The sequence below is a fragment of the Enhydra lutris genome, unplaced genomic scaffold, assembly GCF_002288905.1.
Source record: "Enhydra lutris kenyoni isolate GAN:26980312 unplaced genomic scaffold, ASM228890v2 scaffoldscaffold47, whole genome shotgun sequence".
Taxonomy (NCBI): domain Eukaryota; kingdom Metazoa; phylum Chordata; class Mammalia; order Carnivora; family Mustelidae; genus Enhydra; species Enhydra lutris.
In genome coordinates, this window is record NW_019154131.1 from 15,531,015 (window position 1) to 15,552,592 (window position 21,578).

The 21,578-nt window shown below is 39.2% G+C and overlaps 1 protein-coding gene across 1 annotated transcript in view; it reads left to right on the top strand.

The window, feature by feature from the left end:
• Positions 1–21,578, top strand: part of LOC111156619 (focadhesin) — a 320,134-nt gene that overhangs the window by 96,483 nt on the left and 202,073 nt on the right. Inside the window, exon 11 of the mRNA XM_022517613.1 lies at positions 6,834–7,091. Within this exon, the coding sequence (XP_022373321.1) occupies positions 6,834–7,091 (258 nt within the window). The remainder of the gene's footprint in view (positions 1–6,833; positions 7,092–21,578) is intronic.

Sequence of the window (21,578 nt, forward strand, 5' to 3'; positions counted from 1 at the left end):
AGCTCACAAAAAGTTTTCTCACCCCTTTATGAGAGGGTTAGACACGTAACTAAGACGATGGATACTTCCTGAGAATCGTCCTGACTTCAGTACGCTTTACTGTTCACTCACGTGTGTGTGAATCTTACTAACTCTGATAGTTAGACTGTCTCTTCAGCAGCTGGTGAAGAGGGACGAGGAAGGGATACTATTAGGGCCATATACATTCTCCTGTGATAATGTGCTGCAAAATGGAAGCTGGGAGTGGAGATATGATCCCTGTTTTTAAAATTGTAATCCACAGTTTGCTGTTGGCTTTCCTTCCGCGCCCGTCCAGGCCTCTCTATCAGACATACCTATAAATTTTAACAGGATGCAAACTCTCCAGTTCTCTCCCTGAATCTTTGCTTTTGCTCGTAATGCTCTTTTGTTTCCTTTGCCTGACCTACTCATTCTTCAAGACCCAGCCAGATGTTCTCAGCCTCCTGGAGTCCGAATTCATGACCCTTTTCTTGGCATCTCCAGCTCTTTTAGTATTACTCAGTTGTGTTGTGTCTTAAGGTAGAGAGCTATGTGTATGTTCTTCCAGCTATGCTGTGAGCTCATTGAGGGAAAGGATCTTGGCCTTTCTCACACTTTGCCTGTATTCTCTTAAGCATGTTGAAATTGAAATTGCAACAGTTGTTGAACTTTTTGTATTTTTTTTTTTTCCCACTGAAGTGTTTTTGCTTTATCTTTGTGATCGGATCATAGATGAGAGCATTCAAAGTCTTTTAGCCAGTTGTTAATTGAATACTCTACATACTGAAATAAGATAGGATATTATTTATTTAACTTCGCATTCTCAACACCTGACACATTGTTTACCACATGATAATCATTCAGTAAGTTTCTATTCACTGAGAGATTTGTGCTTCTCCTAAAGATATGAAAGATCATTTTTCCATCTCCGTATATTACAGAAAGACCTTTGTATAAAACCACAGGTCTTGTTTTTTATTATTTCTTTTTAGATAGGTGACTCTGACTTAGTGTGTTTGATTTAGAACTAGAACAGTTTTTAAGAAGCACAGTTCTACCGGTCAATGGAAACAAGGGTAAATGTTCTGTACCACACAATTCTGTATTCCCTACCCATTTCTGATGTGTTGATAACCATGAAATGAAACACACATTTTAATCTCCAGTTTTTAAGAATTAAAAAAAGTAAGTTATTAAAACAACCACTCATCTTCTTTTAAGGATTAACATAATCCCAGAAGCTTTTATTATTTTTTAGTGGTCTGTGAAAAACAAGATTTCTTCTATTAAGCTATTAAATGGGATATTTAAAACCACCTATTTGTGTCTTCCTAGGCCAAAAAAAAAAAAAAAAAAAAAAATCAGACACTAGTTGTAAATTCTAATGTGCTTAAAATCTTTGCACCCCGGCCCCAGAGAATGTGGTGGGGAGAAAGAAAGCACCAGGGTATGAGTCTGGGTCTAGGCAGGAGAGAGAGATCCTGCTGGTAATTTGAACAAAGAAAAACTTAATACAGAGAATTATTAACTAGTAAATGCTCTCCCATGACTAAAAGTTATAAAAGAGGCTCTAAGGAATATTCATTGATAAATGTAAGGAGAAGTTCCTACTTCTAGGATTGGAGAGATTACCCAAAGGAAGGAATGGAGAAAGTCTCCCTACTCAAGATCAAGATGAGACCTTGTAGGAAGGATGTGGCTGTGGCCTGCTAGATGGTGACATTCTCTCGGGTGCCCCAGGCCAGAGCTGGTCTGTAGGAAACCACCTCCTGGGGTGTGAATGGGGTGGCCCGGGTCCTCCACAGGAAGACATTTCCTGGGTTCTCCTATATGCTCCTGGCAGACAAGGTAGGAAAAATCCCTGGACAATACTCCACTGCATAGATACACACCACATTTTACTTTTCCATTCATCTGCTGATGAACTTTTGGGTTGTTTTCACTTTTTGGCTATTAGTAGTAGTGCTGTTATGAACCTTCCTATGTAAGTTTTTATGTGGACATATTTTCATTTCTCTTGGGTAGATAGCTAGGAGCAGAATTGCTAGATCATATGCTAACTCTGTTGGAGGAACTGCCAGACTATTTTCCACAGGAGCTATGCCATTTTACATGCCCACCAGCCAAGCCTGAAGCTTCCAACTTGTCCATATCCTCACCAGCACTTGTCATTGCCTATGTTTTTGCCTCTAGCAGGTGTGAAGTGCCTTTTCCTTAGGGTTTCAATTTGCATTTTCCTGATGACTTCTTAGAATACTCCTTTGACAACTGAAGAACCTGAGGCTAGAGAAGTTAAGTTGCCCAGATTACACAGCTAGTTAAGAATAGAGTTGAGATTCAGATTTTGACTGTTTAACTATAGAGCCTACATCCTACTGACTCCAGTTTGATTTTTTTTTTTGCCCTTTTGGTAATTTGTCATCTTTGTGCTGAACTTGCAAGTAAATAGAACAGTTGCAGATTTACAGGTTAACATTAAGTCATGGTACATTAAAATAAATTGGCTTCTTAGAAACTTTTTGTTGGAAGTTAAGAGGAATTAGTAAGTCTTAGACCTTGCATATCTTCCATCATCTTCTGAATCACATGGATACTGAGGACGGTGTGGGTTTCCTTGGGTGATAAGCAGCCCTCCCAAACCTCTTCACTCTTGACTAGATTCTTCATGGAGGTATAGGGCAGAAAGAGCCTCTTGAGGCTTTGTCTAGTCCAGTCTTCTGCCTCTGCTCTGGTGCGTGCTAGAAGGGTCTGGCAAAAATCTGTCCTCCTTTCAAGGGGCTCCAGGTTTGAGTTTCCATACCCCTTCTCCTGATCAAATTGTGGCTCCAGTTTAGTTAAGCCTATTTTGGTCACTATTACAGAGGAGTGTTAATCTTAAAGATTTATTTGAGTGAGAGAGCACTCATGAGAGGAGAGTGAAACCTCAGAGGGAGTGGCAGAGGGACACGGAGACGGAGAGAATCCCAAGCAGGCTCCATGCTCAGCAGTGCTTGATCCCAGGACCCTGAGACCATGACCTGAGCTGAAATCAAGAGTCAGGCACTTAACCAATGGAGCCACCCAGGGTGTCATAGACAAGTGTTACTCTTTCAAGTTAATGAAAATCTCTATTGTTCGCTGAACTCACAATTTCTTTTTCAGACCCCTTTAGGCAAAGAAGTGCTATCGGATATCTGTCTTATTGTTAATACTTAACAGACTCGAACATTTTTATTACAAGCTTTTTCAAATAAAGATTCTCAACTAGTATCTGTAGATGTTTTACAACCATTTAATATTCCTTTAAATGTTATTTTTTTATGGTTCCTTTTTTCTTGTATTTTCTTACTGAGATGTAATTCACCTAACATAAACCTCCTTTATTTTTGAACACCTGCTTTCTCCTCTAAAACAGCCTGCCAGCACTTTCACAGGCCCTCCTCCGGGCTGTGGGGCCAGGATTTGGTAGCTGGTGCTTAGAGAAAGCCCTGGGTTGCATCCTTGCCCTGGGACTGTGCCAAGGGCAGCCATCACTCACTGGGACAGAGAGACTGTTCTGGGATGTCTCATTCAACACTGTGCTTTTCTGCTGCTGTTCTAACCCTAGGCAAACAGACAAAAACCAGAGCCTAACCATCAACATAATACTTCAAGTAAAACAGGATTTTCTTTCTGTTTCAGTATGTTTACTCTTACCCGTCTGGGTAATGTTGCTGCTTTTGACTCAATTTATGGTGGATGGTGATTTCCAATTACTTTCTCTTATACTCCTATCCACCAGTTTTATTTTTCTCTCCTAAAGATGACAGAGATCATATTTCTCTGTATTTTGCAACTTTTTAAAGACTGTGCAAGGTTCTTTATTGGGTCATTATGTACCTCAGTAATCTTGGCAGGAAGGTAGTCATTACTTCCATTTTACAAATGAGCAAAGTGAGGCTCAGAGATTTGTGTAATAACCTCTAGCTGGCATGGCTGTGCCAACGTCCTGGTGTTTTAAAGCACAAGTCCAATGCTATTTGTCCTTTGTCTAAAGAACTTCAATGAATTTCATCTTTGGTTCTTCAGTGAATTTCACCTTTGGGTAGTAGGAAGTATTTTTAGAGAGAAAGGGCTGTAATAAATGTGAGTATTTAACTTTTAAAATTTATTATTTAAAAAATTATAACACATTAAAATGGTTCAAAAATTACAAAATGGTATCAATGAGAAATTTTCTTCTCATCCTTGATTCTGGTTGCCCAGTTCCTACCCTCTCAAATGAAAGATGAGTAGTGGATGTTAATTTCTTTTGTAGTCTCAAAACTTTCTTTGCATGTATAAGCAAATACAAATATATAGTCCCCACACTGTTTAAAAAAATAATTGGTAGCATTCCAGGCACACTGTGTGCATCTTGTATTTTCATGAGAGTTCTTTTCATGTCAATAAAGATAGGTTCCTCATTTGTTTTTACAGTGGGATTTGCTTTCAAATGGTATCTCTCTACTCTAAAGCCTATACTTGAGACAATTGAACACCTGTGTCCTCACAAAAACTTTTATAGGACTCTTCATAGCAGCATTATTCATAATAGCCAAAAAGTGGAAACAACCCAATGTCCGCTAATTGATGAATGTTAAAAAGTGGTATATCCATTCAGTGGAATATTACTGGCCAAGGAAAAGAAATGAAGTGTTGATACAAACCATAGCATGGATCATTCTTGAAAGCATGCTGAGTGAAAGGAGCTGGTCACCAGAAAACACATCTTGTATGGTTTCTATTAGATGAAATAGCCAGAATAGAAACAAAGTAGATTAATTAGTGGTTTCCAGGGGCTGTGAGGGTGGTGTTGGGGGAATGAGGAGTGACTGTTAATGGGTATGGGGTTTCCTTTTGGGGTGATGAAAATTAGCTATGATGATGCCATGAATTACTAAAGTTCATGAGTTGTAAACTTTAAAAGGATGGGTTTTATGGTATGTGAATTATATCTCAGTAAAGCTATTATTTAAAAAAATTTCAGAGCTGCCTGGCTGGCTCAGTTGGTAGAACATGAGACTGATCTCAAGGTCATGAGTTCAAGCCCTACACCAGGTGTGGGGCCTACTTTAAAAAAAATTTTTTTTTATAAAGCTTAATTTTTTAAAAAGATTTTATTTATTTGACGGCAGAGAGAGAGAGAGAGAGAGAACAAGTAGGGGGTGCGGTAGGCAGAGGCAGAGGGAAAAGCAGACTCCCCACCTAGCAGGGAGCCCAATGCTGGGCTTGATCTCAGGACCCTGGGATCATGACCTGAGAGCTGAAGGCAGATGCTTATCCGACTGAGCCACCCAGGCGCCCCTATAAGGCTTAATTTTTACTTCCCATCTTTTCAGTTCTGTATCTGTATAAGTCAGTCTCTCGTAACAGGACAGTCTTTCGTAACAGGACAGTTATAATCTAGAGATTTCTAATTTGTTTCTTTTCTTTTTTTTTTTTTTTAAAGATTTTATTTATTTATTTGACAGACAGAGATCACAAGTAGGCAGAGAGGCAGGCAGAGAGAGAGAGGAGAAAGCAGGCTCCCTGCAGAGCAGAGAGCCTGATGTGGGGCTCGATCCTAGGACCCTGGGTCATGACCTGAGCTGAAGGCAGAGGCCTTAACCCACTGAGCCACCCAGGTGCCCCTCTAATTTGTTTCATCATGCTCTGTATGAATTGAATCTTTTTATTAGCAGGCAATATTTAATGCTTCTTTGATGTCTCTGACTTCTCCTGAGCCATGTGGGCACACTGCTCACCTTGGCAAGAGTTCTGTCTCTCTCCGTCCCTGACGGCACTACTTTATTTCCATGAGGAGTCATTTCTCAGATTGACTTAAGCATAACCTCTTCTCTGGGTATCATTTCAATTTAGAGCTGTCAGGCTGTTTCATATTGCCGAAGTTATTCACAGTTATTAATTCTCAGGTTCCAGTTGAACCAATGCTGTTCCTGTCAACATTCTGTCTGTTACAAAAATGAATTGTCCTTAGTCCAAGTCTGCCACCTACCCAGGGTTGTCTCTTACCAGAGCTGGAGCGGGGCGAATACAGTGATTTTTTTTTTTTTTTTTTTGTCTTCCCTCTCACGGGGTGCCTGGGTGGTACAGTTGGTTGAGCTTTTTTCTGACTCTTGATTTTGGCTTGGGTCATGATCTCAGGGGCTTGGCATTGAGTCCCGTGTTGGGGGCCACACTTAGTGCAGAGTCTGTTTGTCCACCCCCTACCCCCTGTGCATGCACTCTCTCTCAAATAAATAAATAAAATCTTAAAAAAAAAAAATCTGGGTGACTCAGTCGGGCATCTGCCTTCAGCTCAGGTTATGATCTCAGGGTCCTGGGATCGAGCCCCATGTTGTGCTCCCTGCTCGGTCAGGAGCCTGCTTCTCCCCTTGCTTGTGTTCCCCTCTCTTGATGTCTCTCTCTCTCTGTCAAATAAAATCTTAAAAAAAATAAATAAAAATAAATTTTTAAAAATCTTCCCTCTCACCGGTGAATACTTTTTTTTAGTGATAATAGGTTTGTTTTTTTGTTTTTTTTTGCTTTTTTTCCCCAACTCTATTGCCTCTGGATCTTGTATATTGATCCTTTTCTCCCCTCCTGCTGGAACCAGGAGCACTTGGTAAATAGGAGGAAGAGTTGAAATCAGGTGTTCTAGAGTTCCATCTGTTTTATTTTTGTGTAATCCTATTAGCTCAGATATGTGCAGAGAAGTTTTTGGCAGGAATTGAAAATTCTGTACTTTGTTGGAAGGATTGATTTCTTACAATGAAGTATAAAAAATAAATGGATATATCTCTGACAAATAGACTTACTTTATTTACTCATGCCTCTTTTTGTTGGTTTTTCAGCTCTCCTACAAGTTTGCTTTCCCCATAACCAGCATGTATGGATCAATATTTACAGCCTGGAGGATCCTTGAAGTGATGAGAGAAGAGTCTGCGGCCAGTGACTGGCTGTTTTCTGTAGAGTCCTTGCTCCCTATTACCACAGTGATCCCTGTGCATGTTTTCCTTCTGTTGGCTCACCTCCTTGTTGAAGATCAAGGACAAAATCTTCGCCAGATTCTGAAGGTCACTACATTATTAGCCCAAGCAGATTCTTCTCAGGTAAAGTAAGAAAATAATAGAACAGTAATGGGGGTAAAGCTTAACTCTTGGAATGATAGATTATTCTTGGTTTGCGGATGGTTTTGATCAAAATCTTAAATTATGGGTTGATTCATTTTTGGGGGGAGTTGGGAGGCTGTTTTTATCTTCTCAGTTGGTTCTTTTTTTTTTTTTTTTTTTTTAAGGTTTATTTATTTGCCAGAGAGATAGAGCACAAGTAGGCAGAGCAGCAGGCAGAGGGAGAGGGAGAAGCAGGCTCTCCATTGAGCCGAGAGCCCAATGCGGGGCTTGATTCCAGGACTCTGGTATCCTGACCTGAGCAGAAGGCAGAGGCTTAACCCACTGAGCCACCCAGGTGCCCCTCAGTTGGTTCTTTTTTGTCCGTACTCTGAGTTAATGAATACTTGATGCAAACATTTCTTCAATGAAAGCACATTTCACTGTGAAAGCTACACATGATGCTATTCTGGTACTACGGTTTATTCGTAGATTTGCTTGTTTGTAACACTCTGTTAACTCTTGCAGCCTATTCCAAGGTGAATATCCCTTAGTTCTAATATTGATCTTTTACTTTATTTACTTATTAATTAAAGATTTTATCAGAGCGAGAAGGAGCAAGCACACAAGTTGGGGGAGTGGTGCAGAGGGAGAGGGAGAAGTAGACTCCTTGCTGAGCACAGAGTTTGATGTGGGGCTCCATCTCAGGACCCTGAAATCGTGACCTGGGCTGAAGGCAGATGCTTAACTGACTGAGCCACCCAGGCACCCCTAATATTGATCTTTTGAAGTGGATGCAGATTAATTAATTTAGGGTAAAGATGCCTATCTAATAGGCATTAATCTGTCTTTCACTTTTGGCAGTTTGATCCTATCTTCAGTCTTTAATTAAACAATACTGGGTCCTTGCTATGTATAGTAAGGATGAACATGCTGGGTTATGAGGGTGAATAATCATTGTTCCTGTCTGCACAGAACTTGGAGTGTAATAAGTAGGCAGACGTTATTAAGACTCTCCCTCCCCCCTTTAACCATATATCTAATTTTTTTCCCACTGGATAGACTGAAGGGAAGGATTTCCACACCAAATAGGTATGGTATGTGCTTATGCTTCTTTTCAAACACAGTGAAGAAAAAGTTCATCTCTTTATGGAAAATTTGTGTTCCTTTAGGAAATAATTTAGTTGTAGAGGTGGGAGAAATACGTTCATCTAAGATCTGAAGTTAATGTATTTGGATTCTTTTTATCCCCAACTTGCATACTTTTTCCTTCCAGTCAAGTAAACAACTACTGATCACAAAAAGTTTTCCTTCTGACTAGACCTCTTATGGTCTGATTCTCCATATGGATCTGTACTGTTCTCCAAGTACCTGTGTCATTCATATATGGCATAGGCATAATGTGAATCATTTCACTTTGCTTCCCACTTTGTTTCTCCCTTCACCTTCTGTAATAAATCAGCTTCTAATAAATGTTTTGTTTCAGCGTAGACACCTTAGAGGATAGTATCTTTATAATAGTTAATGCATCAATAATGCCCAGAGATTATCTAAAGAAATGCTATAGCAAGTTACCTGACCTTTGTATGCCACTGATGTAAAACATATATTACATCAAATTATGTGTTGATACGCAGGAAATGCATTGGTCTTTGAAATTCTAGGGTGATACTTTGGGTTATAAGTAACAGAGACCCATCTGTCTTAAATAGCTTTTATTAGCTCCAGAATTTAGAACAAGCATGGCCTAGACAGTATATTCACTGTATAGTTTCTTTGTTTCCTCTGTGAATTGGCCGGCAGCCCAAAGCCTTATAACCTTATATTCCATCCAAAAGGAAAGGAGATGGGGAGGTGTTTGGATTGACCTTGTTGGGTCACGTGCCCACACTGAATCAACTGTTATGGCAGGAGAATGGGACACTTTAATGCACTTTAACTGGCCATCGTGGGTAGCATGGAAGTGGGTGAAGTGTCAGCCCTGAAATTGTCTGTGCCGCCAGGATCCTGTGAATAGAGGGTGGGATGATTCACCAAAGGAAAAATAGTTTCCTGGTGATAAAAGTGGGAATCTGCTAAATAGGCAAAAAAATGTGGGGAACTTCTCAGTTAGTGTTCTGAGAAGACTGAAGTGGTGTAAGTGCATTTCAGGTTTGCCAAAACTATCTCCCCTCCAAGCTCTTGGGCACCCAGGTAGTTTTCCAAGCTCTGGGTACTTGGCTGGTCACCTCTGGCCACCTGGTCTTTCAGCTGTTCTCCCCACTCTTCTTAGAAACTTGATTTTCATGTGTGCCATGAGATAGGAAAGGTTGGGAAGTACTAGAGTGACCATCAGGTTTATTCATTTATTCAATAAATGTTCAAGAAGCAGTGGGAGAAATCAAAGTTGGTATATTACACTTCCTTTGATTATTTCTGGATAGTTTTGAGATAAATGAGAGTGTCATTGTGCTGTTAGGATGAATAGTAGGGTGAAATGCTTAAAGAGCTATTCAGATTCGTGCATAATCAAGGGCAGTATCATTAATAAGAACTTAGAAGTGGAGTTTTTGTGAAAAGGACAAAAGTATCCTTGAACTAGGAGATACTGTGGTTTTTTTTTTTTTTTAAAGATTTTATTTATTTATTTGACAGAGATTACAAGAAGGCACAGAGACAAGCAGAGAGAGAGAGAGGGAAGCAGGCTCCCCTCCGAGCAGAGAGCCCGATGTGGGACTCGATCCCAAGACCCTGAGATCATGACCCGAGCCGAAGGCAGAGGCTTTAACCCACTGAGCCACTCAGGCGCCCCGAGTGTTTTTGTTTTTCTTTTAAGATTTCTTCATTTATTTGAGACGGGAGGGCGGGGAGAGAAGAGCAGGGAAGGGGCAGAGGGTGAGAATCTCAAGCAGACTCCCTGCTGAGCACAGGGCCTGACACAGGGCTTAATCTCACAATCCCTGAGGTCATGACCACAGTTGAAATCAATAGTCCAGCACCTTGCCAGCTGAGCCACACAGACGCCCTTAGGTGATACTGTTATTTTCTTCCCTCCTTATGTAGTGAACATGTCATATATTTTCACTGGACCTTAGTTATAGGTAAAGTAGCCAAAAAGAAAGGACTGAATATTTGGAAAAAGCCAATTTTCCAATTGTGAGTAGATACTTGGAATAGACTCAGTTGAAATGCGTTTGGTTATTGGCGGGTTGTTTCTGTTGCTTTAAGTTGACAAGTCTGCATGAAATGTATTAATACTTCATTTGTGTTTGTCCTTTCTCACCTTATGGAAAAAAGCTGTATTATGTGTAAGCAGTTTTTGGCTCAGATTCGGGAGCAGTTGATACTAAGATTGACTGATTGATTTGAGAGAGAGACGGAACAGAGGGACAGTGAGATGGAAAAGCAGGCTCCCTGCTGAGCAGAGAGCCCAATGCGGGGCTCGATCCCAGGACCCTGACATCATGGCCTGAGCCGAAGGTAGACGCTTAACTAACTGAGCCACTCAGGTGCCCCTTATGGGCAGGTGATACTAAACAGAAGTCCTAGACTACTGATGAGCAGAAGCTAAGTAAACAGGCAGTTAAGAGTAGGAATTTCAAGGCTGTCTTCCACCTCTGTTTTGGTGGTCACTAAACCTCTATGATAGAATTCGTTGGCCTGCTGTATGCTTACTAAGTATTCAGTTTGTGTGTCACCATGATTTATTGAAAGAATCCTAGTAGAAGATCTTGTGAGAAAAAGTATTTCAAAAGTTTGAAAGAGATGAAGTATGTTTTGGTATGCTTGTTATTATTCTAAGGTATTAATTATGTTTAGTGCTGATTAATGGTAGTACGAGTTAGTGTTCTATTAGTGTTCATACTGGTAAGAAAATGGGCTTTTTAAAAAGCTGTGATTGTGTTACTTATCTTGCAGTCTGATGGATCCTCTTCCTCTGTGAGTTTTCATCTTTCACCCCTACATGGTTCCTGCGGGGCTTGCATTTTCCATGTGGTTTAGTAGCTTTAGGACCATGGAAGACTAAATGGAGTTAAGTGGTTTGAAGGGAACTTGGCTTTGTGAGTATCATTTTAGAGTTAACTGGATGCAGATGATGATGTTGAAATAACCAGATAATTAACCAAAGCCACAGCAATAAATTGACACCTGAAAAAAATAGGGACCCTATCCCTCACCACCATCTAGGAATGCTGTCATTAGTTACTACTAATCCCAATAGTTTTCTTACCCGGACATCATGAGATCAATTTGCAGAAGATTCAAGCTAGGTCAGGCAGTGCTCAGTAAAAGTTAGGTTCCTTTTACATGCTTGGCGGGAATGTCTTCTAGTGTTCTGGGGAGAGATCCAAGAATGAGCATCCTGTGTAAATTCCCATGGAAGTCTTGAAAATTTTAAACACATTGATTTAGTTTAGAGAGAGTTTTTCATATCCTAGTCTGTGATTATAATAGATGAGAGTGCCATCTATTTCCTAAATTAGTGTTTTTTCTGGAAATAAAAGTTGATAGATTGGTGTGCTTTTTGGTTATGTTTATGTAATAGTTCCTGCCTTTCTGATACTGAGTAATGTTATTTTCCTTCATTTTGATGGAAGTCATTCGGACTGCCTTCAGAGATGCCTGAATGACAATGGAAGCACATGGCTTCATGGCTCATGTACAGTAATGTCCAGTTGGCCTTATTCTCGCCTCTTCAGAGAGCTATTTCCTACCTCTGTGAATTGTTCAGGATTGGGTTTCATCAGGAGTGAGATCAGTGGTAGTGAATTGTGAACATAGACTCTAACGAGTTAATTAAAGGATAATGTGGACTCCATGCCTAAATGAGGACATTTTCTGAACTTTATAGAATTTTAATGTTTTTTTTCTAAGTAGTCACATTCAGTGTGGAGCCAAGTGTGGGGCTTGAATGCATAATCCCGAGATCAAGACCTCAGCTGAGATCAAGAGTCAGGTGCTTAACCGACTGAGCTACTCAGGCACCCCTACAGCTTTTTTTGTTTATTTGTTTTTAAAGATTTTATTTATTTTTTTTGAGAGGGTGAGAGAGAGCGAGCATGAGAAGAGGGGAAGGGGAGAGGGAGAAGCCAACTTCCCACTGAGCAGGGAGCCTGATGTGGGACTTGATCCCGGGATTCTTGGGATCATGACTTGAGCTGAAGGCAGACACTTAACCAACTGAGCCACCCAGGCGCCCCAACCCTACAGCTTTTTAGAAAGACAGATCAAATCTTATTTTGAACTCTGAGCCAATGACTGGCCAATTTGTGTACAGTATGATTGTGGACAGTTGGGAAATGTCTCAGACTGACAATTTCCTTAAGGAGAAGTTAATGACTCTTAATCAACAAGCCAACTTCAGATAAACTCCATATGTTTACCTGGGACTCCCCTAACCAAACCCCCAAGATGTTTTTCAGACCCCTAGGCCCTGTGAGAAGAAAAGGCTGTTACAAAGTTCTTAAAACCTTCCCTATCTATTAGCTTAGCTGTATTATATTAACTATATTATTAACTAATTATTATAACATAAGTTATTGTATTATGTATTTAACATAATAGATTATATGAGTATATATTAATTACTATAATAATAGTATATATTAATTACTTATAAGTATTTATTAGAGTGGATATGTTATTAACTATAGCTTCCCTATAGTTGTTGGAAGTGAGATTCTCAGTCTGATCCTGGAGAACAGAGATGTGGGAGGAAGCTGTTATTCCATATTGCAGTATGTTTATACAGAAGCCTTATTGGAATTATTAGGTGCTTAACAGTAGATCTTCTAAATATATGTAGGGAGAACACCTGACAAAAGATTTTAGTCTTTTTGGAAATCAGGACTCCTGGTCAGTGGCTTTAAAACCTGAGAAATTATGTTTTCTCCCTATCTTTCTATATATAGTAAGAGTTTATGGCAAGACTCCATAGGTATTGGCATTGAACTTTAACCACAAGGGTTAGTAATTTTTAGGTAGGCTTGGGTGGTTGAAAATGAAATCTTAAAGCTTAGTATCTCAACATCAATGGAATAACTCTAAATACTCAGGTAATGTACATCAGTTTCTTTTTGACTGACTGATGGAATATGCCTAAAGGGAAAGTTTATGAACTTTGACTTTAGAGAAGTACATATTCCTTCCTTAAAACCTACTGTCATTGAAGAACGTAACAAATTGAGTTTTGTGAAACTCACTGCCTCTCTCAAACCCTTGGTACTTGCTTTTCTCTTGTTTGGAAGTGGGAAGAGAGATGCTATTTTTTGTTTTTTGTTTTTTAATTAATTTTTTACTTGGAGTTTACAAGTCTCGGGTCTTTTATTTCCCTTTTACGTTTTGGTTGTTAAGTCTAGTTAAAGGTCTTGCTTAATGGGAACAATTGCCTTCTTTGATAATTTAATTTTATCTTCTGTAATGTTTTCAGGGCTTAATTTTTTCCATTTGTAAAAGTGTACACACTTCAGAGCCATTTGAAATCACTTACGTGGCTAGGTTCATGGCCCATGACTTGCTGGTCTTTCAAAAGTTATATATTATCACATAGTAAAAAAGCTGACTTTCAGGGCAGAATTCTGTGATAGTTCCACTCTGGGTCATAAGCCATATTTTACCATGGAAAATGAATAGGAAATGTGTGAAATTTAATGGTCTGTAAGTTACTGCTGTGAGAAAAGGAGAAAATATATTCTATAAAAGAACTTGCACAAAGAGTCTTTGGACACTTTGCACTCTGTTCTATTGTCACTGAGTTCTATGAATTGCTACCCCCTGAAGTCAGTCTGCTTTCTGTGTTCTTCACACCAGCAAAACGAAGCCAGAATGTACAGTACTTTTAATAAAGAGCTTTACAGATAAGAAGTGCTGTACGACTATTCCCTTGTAGCCATAGCATCGATTATGCCTAGAGCGAAATTGGGCTGAGCCTGTCAATATGAAACAATTAAACAAAGAGAAACACAGACTGAAATTCAAGGTCAGGTATCTATTCCATTTGTTGGTAGTATGCTTATTTCTTCTTTATAAACCCCACATAGATACCTGTAGAATGTTTTTAACTGGCATTTGAACCCTTCACTGTTTTTGTTTTTTCCTTTTATTTCAGAAAGCCTAGAATTTATACCCAGCAAGGAGTTCTGTATCAATTTCTTGCCCTCCCTGAGTGTTCATATTGGGCAGAGTTTCTTTTGAGGAAACTGTAGATTGTAAATCGCTTAAAATTGTCACGGAAATTATTTGATTGTGATTTTCAGTTCCACCCTATATCACCGTGATATTCAGTAGTTCTAATACACTGAAACAGAAACATTTGTCTTGTCGTGTCACTGAGTCCTGAATATAGAGAGGGGGTGGGGTAAAGCCCTGAACTGCATTTGGAATAGTGGAGTCTGTCTGCTCCCTGTTAAATACCAGATAGAGTAGCTTTGTCTTCTGGTTGAGACTCTCTAACAGAATTACCTGCCTGAAATGGGCTTCTAGTGTTGGTGAAGACGGAGATCAGATTTTGTGGCAACTTTGAATTTCAAAACTGATACGGGGAATTCCTCTCCACGGGAAAACGCATCGAAGTCCACTCTTGCCAGAATAAAAAATGTCGTCTTTTAACGAGCGGACAGGGAAGGAAGAAGGTGTTATTGGTCTCCTGCCTACATGTATCATGGCCAGAAAGACCCAAGTGAAGCTGCCAGTTGACATCCTTTACCATTCATTCTTCAGCTCTTCCGAGTTAGCCCTTCAGATGAGAGGACAGTCTTTAAGGAAACATTGCTTTACATCTACAGGAGCAACCCATGCAAGCTCCCTACAGCCGACTTGGCACTGATTTATAAATATAAGTGGATAATGAAGGCTCACCAGACCTGGAGAAAACATAACAGCGTTAGTAACCGAAGAATCTGTTTCCAGAAGAAAGAGAACTCAGAAAGAAGAATATAATGAAAAACAATCTAAGTCCTGAGAGAGATTGGAAAGCTGTTCTATCATTCTGTGTTCTTATATGGTAAACAAAAATACTGCTGTGAGAAAGAAGAAATTCAATAGTGAGATTTTAGAAATGGAAAATGTGATTGCCCCAGTATGTAAACAGAGACAGGATTAGTGATTTACAGAACATGCAAGTAAATAGTTCAGAATGCAGAACAACAACAACAACAAAAAATTAAAAAGTGAAGACACTGAGCGTCAATATTGGGAGTTGTAATATCTTTCTGTAGAAATTCCAGTTGGGGGATCGGAGAAAATGAAAGAGAAATTTAACACACGCCAGAAAACTATTTCATGAGCTGAAAAAAGACACAAGGATACTGGTTGTTGGAGCCCTTTGAAAGCCAAGTAGCATATGGAAGAATAGATCAGTACCTAAATGTGTCCCCTGAACTTAAAGGATAAAGAGAAAGTCATGAGAGATTTTTAGAGAAGAAGGGGGAAAAGAAAAACTTTAATTTAAGATTGATCTTCATTTCTTTCTTTCTTTCTTTTTTTTTTTTAAGAATTTTATTTTTATTATTTTTTTTAAGATTTTATTTATTTGACAGACAGAGATCACAGTAGGCAGAGAGGCAGGCAGAGAGAGAGAGAGAGGGGGAAGCAGGCTCCCTGCTGAGCAGGGAGCCCGATGTGGGGCTTGATCCCAGGACCTTGAGATCATGACCCAGGTGGAAGGCAGAGGCCTTAACCCACTGAGCCACCCAGGTGCGCCTAGAAATCTTGCTTTTTTTTTTTTTTAATAATTTTTAAAAATTTATTTTCAGCATAACAGTATTCATTGTTTTTGTACCACACCCAGTGCTCCATGCAATCTGTGCCCTCTCTAATACCCACCACCTGGTTCCCCCAACCTCCCACCACCCCACCTCTTCAAACCCTTCAGATTGTTTTTCAGAGTCCGTAGTCTCTCATTGTTCACCTCCCCTTCCAATTTCCCCCAACTCCCTTCTCCTAACTCCCCATGTCCTCCATGCTATTTGTTATGCTCCACAAATAAGTGATCTTCATTTCTTAGCAGCACACTGGGTGGTGGGATACATGGGATTATTGCCTTCTAAATTCTTGGGGAGAATCACTTTGTACCCAGATTATTCATCCCCATTATCCTACCTTTTACGACTGGTAATAAAGGCTTTTCAGTGGTGTGCAAGAATTCAAGAACATTTCTTGTTTGCTGATTTTTTTTGGGGGGGAGGGGAGGAAACCCCTTAAAGATGTGCTCCAACAAAATGGAAAATGAATCCAAGAAAGCACAGAGAATAAATGTTGAATGGTGATCAAAATATCCAGTAAACCTTATGGTTAGTTTAAAATAATTTATTTATAGAGTATGAAAATTAACTACCTGGAACTAAGGTCCAAGCTTTAAAACATGGTAGGGGTAGGTAGTGATGGTGTAAAGAGTTGAGAATGTGCTGAGGGTGGAATTGTTTGGAAAATGAGTAGTTCTTGATGTCAGAAAAAGTTGAAATATGCGCATAAGCCCTTATTAGTAACAATTAGTGATTTATAATTTCTAAATAAAATAACAAAAGGAAAAAGGAAGAAACCCTAAAAGGATGGTAAATGTGAACATAAAATAAGATGGTAGGAATAATTCCAAGTAGACCAGTTATGACAGTTACTGTGAGTGAATTAAATTATCAAAAGAAAGGCTCATACACTCTATAATGTTTTTAAGAGGCAAACCTTGAAACAAGTGACAAAAATTGAAAATAAATGGTAACGAAAGCTAGGTAGATCATAAGATAGAAGATGTGGTAATATTATCATCCACGGTAGGTAATACAGAGTCCAAGATAAAAAGCTTCACAAAGGACAAAAGTTATTTGTTACTGATGTAGGTAGATTCCAAGTCAGCTTTCATTTAGAAGCTGTCCCATTGAAGTTAGGAATCAGAAAAATGCGGCTGATGGTCATGTTACTATTTTTCTGGAGGTTCTGGCCATTGTTCACTGAAAAAAAGAACTAGAACTTACATAATACGAAGGAAAAAGCCAGAGCTCCTTAGAAAATCCAAGAGAATTTACTTAAAGCTGTTGTTTTTAGAATGGATAAGAGAGTTCATTACAGTGGACAGATATAAGTGTACAAAACCAGTTGGTTTTCTTTACAAAATAACCCAGTAAACTAGATAACATTGGCAGTATATGGAAAAGGTGTAATTTATAAGCAGTGTAGAAGCAGTAACTTGAAATACTAGAAATGTATAGAAACAGTTTGATGTAATTATAAAATGTCACCAAAATACAGTGGCATCTAATATGACACTTTAGATATGGAATTCACATCATAAATATTTATTGTGGATTGAAATTTAATGATCTTATGATTGCGAGACATTTCATTTTGCTTTTGCTGTTAACTATCTTTAATTGTTATATGGGTTCTGATTCATTACCATAAATTTGTGGCAGAAAGATATTCAATTAATCAATTTCATGTTATAGTGCCAAGGGCCCAAAAGGAAAGTGTTGGCCATGTTTGCCAGCTTGACTGAATTCTGAGTTCTGTTGAGTAAACCAGTTCTAGACCTTTTGATAGCCTGGCTTGTGCTTTGGAATAAATTCTTCTATCCTTAATCTTCAGTGCTAAATAGTTTTAAATGTCTACTCATTAGAAACTATAGTTTCTCCTTGAACAAAGAAATAGCAAATAAAAATAGCTAACATTTACATATGCTTACAACATACCAGTCACTATTTTAATCACTTTATTTGCATCTGTTAACTAACTCACAAACAGCTCTTTGAAGTTGCTACCACTACTGTTTAGGAACTGAGGCACAGAGTTTGCTTAAGTTCCCCAAAGTCACACAGCTAGTAATTGGCAAAGCCAGGATTTGAACCCAGCACAAAAGGTTCCAGAGTCTGTGCTCTTACCCAGTATGTTATTACTGTCTCTACAACTTTGAGTTAAACTATTAAAAACATTTTTTTGAAAGAACAAACAAGATTCCCTAACTTCACATTTTTAAGATTGGCCCAGTCAGTTGTAGAGAGAATTACATGCTAAGAGAAGAACATCAATGTTTGTTTGAAATCTGGCCAGGTCTTCAATCTTGTGTGATTTTTTTTTTTTTTTTTTTTTTTGCCTCCATTATGCTAGCTCCCTTTGGACCTTCTATAAATAGGCAAATCACATTTAGCCAGCTCTTTATACCTAACTAGAAAACCTATATACCATCCTAACTCCTGAAGGCATCCATCAAAGGGAAGATTGAGACAGTCCAAGTGAATCAGCAAATCAGCAAGCATGCTTGCAGTTGGGATTACTGCTTAATGGTCAAAATGATTTGATACTTCTTGGTTTGTAGTGATCCTAACTGGGAGGTTCTGAAATCTAATCGAAGTCAGGTCTATTAGTAAACAAAAGAAGTAGGTTGTTGTAGTCTCTTTGAAAAATAATGTCTGTCAGTGCTGAAGAAAATTATATGTTGATTATTAGGTTTGAAACCTTTAAAATACTGTTAAGATACAGAGCTGATTCAGGATCTTGAAAGGGCAAGATGGCATCAGTCCTTCAGAAAAAAGTCATGGAGAACCTCTTTGGGATGCATGTTTTAACTGGAACTTGGGATACAAAGACCCTTATTGGGGAATTCACAGTGCTTAGGGAAGATAGCAGTATTGGATCAGAATACCTTGTGGTGAGTGCGATAACACAGGGAGGTGCAGTGTGTTGTAGGAGGGAGGGAGGCCAGAGGGGCAGAGGAATCCTAACAGGAAGACTGCCTGAGGTAGGTGATTCATAAGCTAGTCTTGCAGGTCGAATACAAGTTCAAAAAGAATATCTTTGAAATTAACTAGAAGAAGCATATATTGCCTGTTTTTACACTATACAAAACACTACTTTTTATATATGGCATTTATATGATCCTCCTTGAGTACCATTGTTGGGCAAACAGTGCAATAAATACATTTCTGGAGGTGCTGGAGTAGTTTTTTGGTTTTGTTGTTTTTGTATATGAACTATAGGTTCCCTAGCTGTAATATATTTCTCATTTCAGATGTAATTTTTTTGTGTTGGGGAGTAAAAGCCACTGACAGTCACAGTTGTAGCTACTATGTGAAAGCTGTAACTGAAAGAATGCGTCAGGATTTGGTGGATTTGATGGGAAAGGTCTATTCTAGAATTCTGAAGGTAGGGCAGCTGGTAATGTTCCCTTACCAGAAGTCTTGAGACTGATTCTCTCCCTTTGTTTTCTCACACTGGACTCCTATTGTACCAGTGATAATTTTGAGCTTTCCATGATGGGTAGTGGAATAGACTCTTTGGCAAGTTGTCAGAACAGTTGTGTAATGCAATTGGGCTTCCTGAAGTCCGTTTATTTCAAATGAGTAGGCATGGTTACAAACTCAGTGGAGCCAGGCAAGTAGTTAAGGAGTGACTTGGGTTGATTTCTGTGTGTCAGGCTTTCAATGTATTATGGGGCTTTCAGAGACCTTGTGTCCTGTTCTCCTTGTTCAGTAGCATTTTTGTGATAGTGGATTATACCTGCATTTAAGACAATTTGTGTCCCTCCCCCCACCTAGAGAAAAAGATTATGTAAAAATATATGTAACCTGAGTTATATCATACCACAGAGTTAAACAGTGCTAAAGATGATTGAATGTGAGTAAGCGCAGATTAGCATTTTTAGATGTCCTAGAGTTATTTTGAATGTAATTGGTCTTCCGTGGAAACTTTCAATAGATTACAAGTAGACTTAGAATTCATAAAAGGAGTTCCTTAAAGGAAACAGTCTTGCTTGTTTTATCTCCTAGTGACCTTGGACACTTCCTGGTCAGATTAGTTCCTGGACAGATACCTGCTTTGTTGCCTGCTTTGAATGAACACATAAATATATTAAATGCACATATCCACCCTACTAGAACCAACAAAACCCTATTTTCCAGTATTGTCATGTGTTATCCAGACTAATAAAGGGAACAGTGTGGAGTCCAGGGATAGAATTTAGGTTCGGTTAGATTACAGTAAAATCTTATTAAGTGAAATCCTATTAATTTAGGGTTCAGGGTAATTAGATACAGGCTGAGTTAAAACATAAGCTGATTTTGAAGCTATTGTTTTTAGGCAGTTTGGGTTTGCTCATTTGCATGAGCACAATGAATGTGCCAATTTAAAATGATCACATTATCTATTCATTAAGACATATCAGCAGGGACTGGTACTTGGCAACACTTGGCTAATTAGTTTGTTACAGTATGTACATGAAAGTAATCGAATTTTGTTTCTTTAACATTTTTCTCTAATCCAGTCTTTCCTACCTTCATTGTTTCCAGTAGTCTGAATTGTTATTAGTGATAATTACACTGGTGGCATTTTACTCTATTTAAGTGTATTTAGTTGTCAAATTGTATTCAGTTTTTAATGGTGCATCTTGATCTATGTAAGTGGAATTATCGTGGAATTATTTTGCTTGAAATACTGGTAGATACCTTGTTTTTACTAGTCTCATTTTATTAAGCATTTTCAAAACGTTCATTTTGTCACATATCCCCCCTCTCTCTCTCTCTGTGTGTGTCTCTCTCTCTCTCTCTCTGTCTCCCTGTCTCTGTCTCTGTCTCTCTCTCTCTAGCAAACTTCCTATATGGCAGGTTCTGGTAATACTAAGAAGAAAGGGTATAGTCTTTGTTTTCAGAAATCATAGAGCTTAGTGTGTTGACAGAGGTATGAAAATTTACTGTTTATTGCAGGATGTTGAGTGCCATTGTGGAAGTAAGTAAGTGTCCTTAGAACATACATGAAGGGGGGGAGCACAGGCTTCCCTGCTGCAGGGGACAGGGCAGGCAGGATGAATGGCAGGTGCAAAGACACAAATGTGTGGCAGTTCACAGGGTGGGGAACGAGGCAGCAAGGAGTCTTCTCCAAAACTGAGGTAGACAGGAAACTGTTCCTTCAATAGATACTGGGTAAGTATCTGGAAGCAAGATCCGGAGAACCTTGCAGTCAGGCGGGAGATGAGAATTTCTCTCAGGAGATGAAGTTATATGACAGGATGTTAGAAGTATTGGTAGTGGCTCAGTGGGTTAGGCCTCTGCCTTCGGCTTGGGTTGTGATCTCAGGGTCCTGGGATCAAGCCCCGCATTGGGCTTTCTGCTCAGCAGGGAGCCTGCTTCCCCCTCTCTCTCTGCCTGCCTCTCTGCCTGCTTGTGCTCTCTCTCTCACTGTCAAATAAATAAATAAAATCTTTAAATAAAAAAAAGTGTTGGCGGGAACCTTGAAATACCAAAATGCAGTTTTCTTTTTTAAAGATTTTAAAAAAGATTTTATTATTTGTCATAGAGAGAGCACAAGCAGGCAGAGTGGCAGGCAGAGGCAGAGAGAGAAGCAGGTTCCCTGCTGGGCAAGGAGCCCGATGTGGGACTGGATCCCAGGACCCTGGGATCATGACCTGAGCCCAAGGCAGCGGCTTAAACAACTGAGCCACCCAGGCGTCCCTCTTTTTTAAAGATTTTATTTATTTATTTGACAGAGAGATAGCCGGAGAGGGAGCACAAGCAGCAGGAGTAGGAGAGG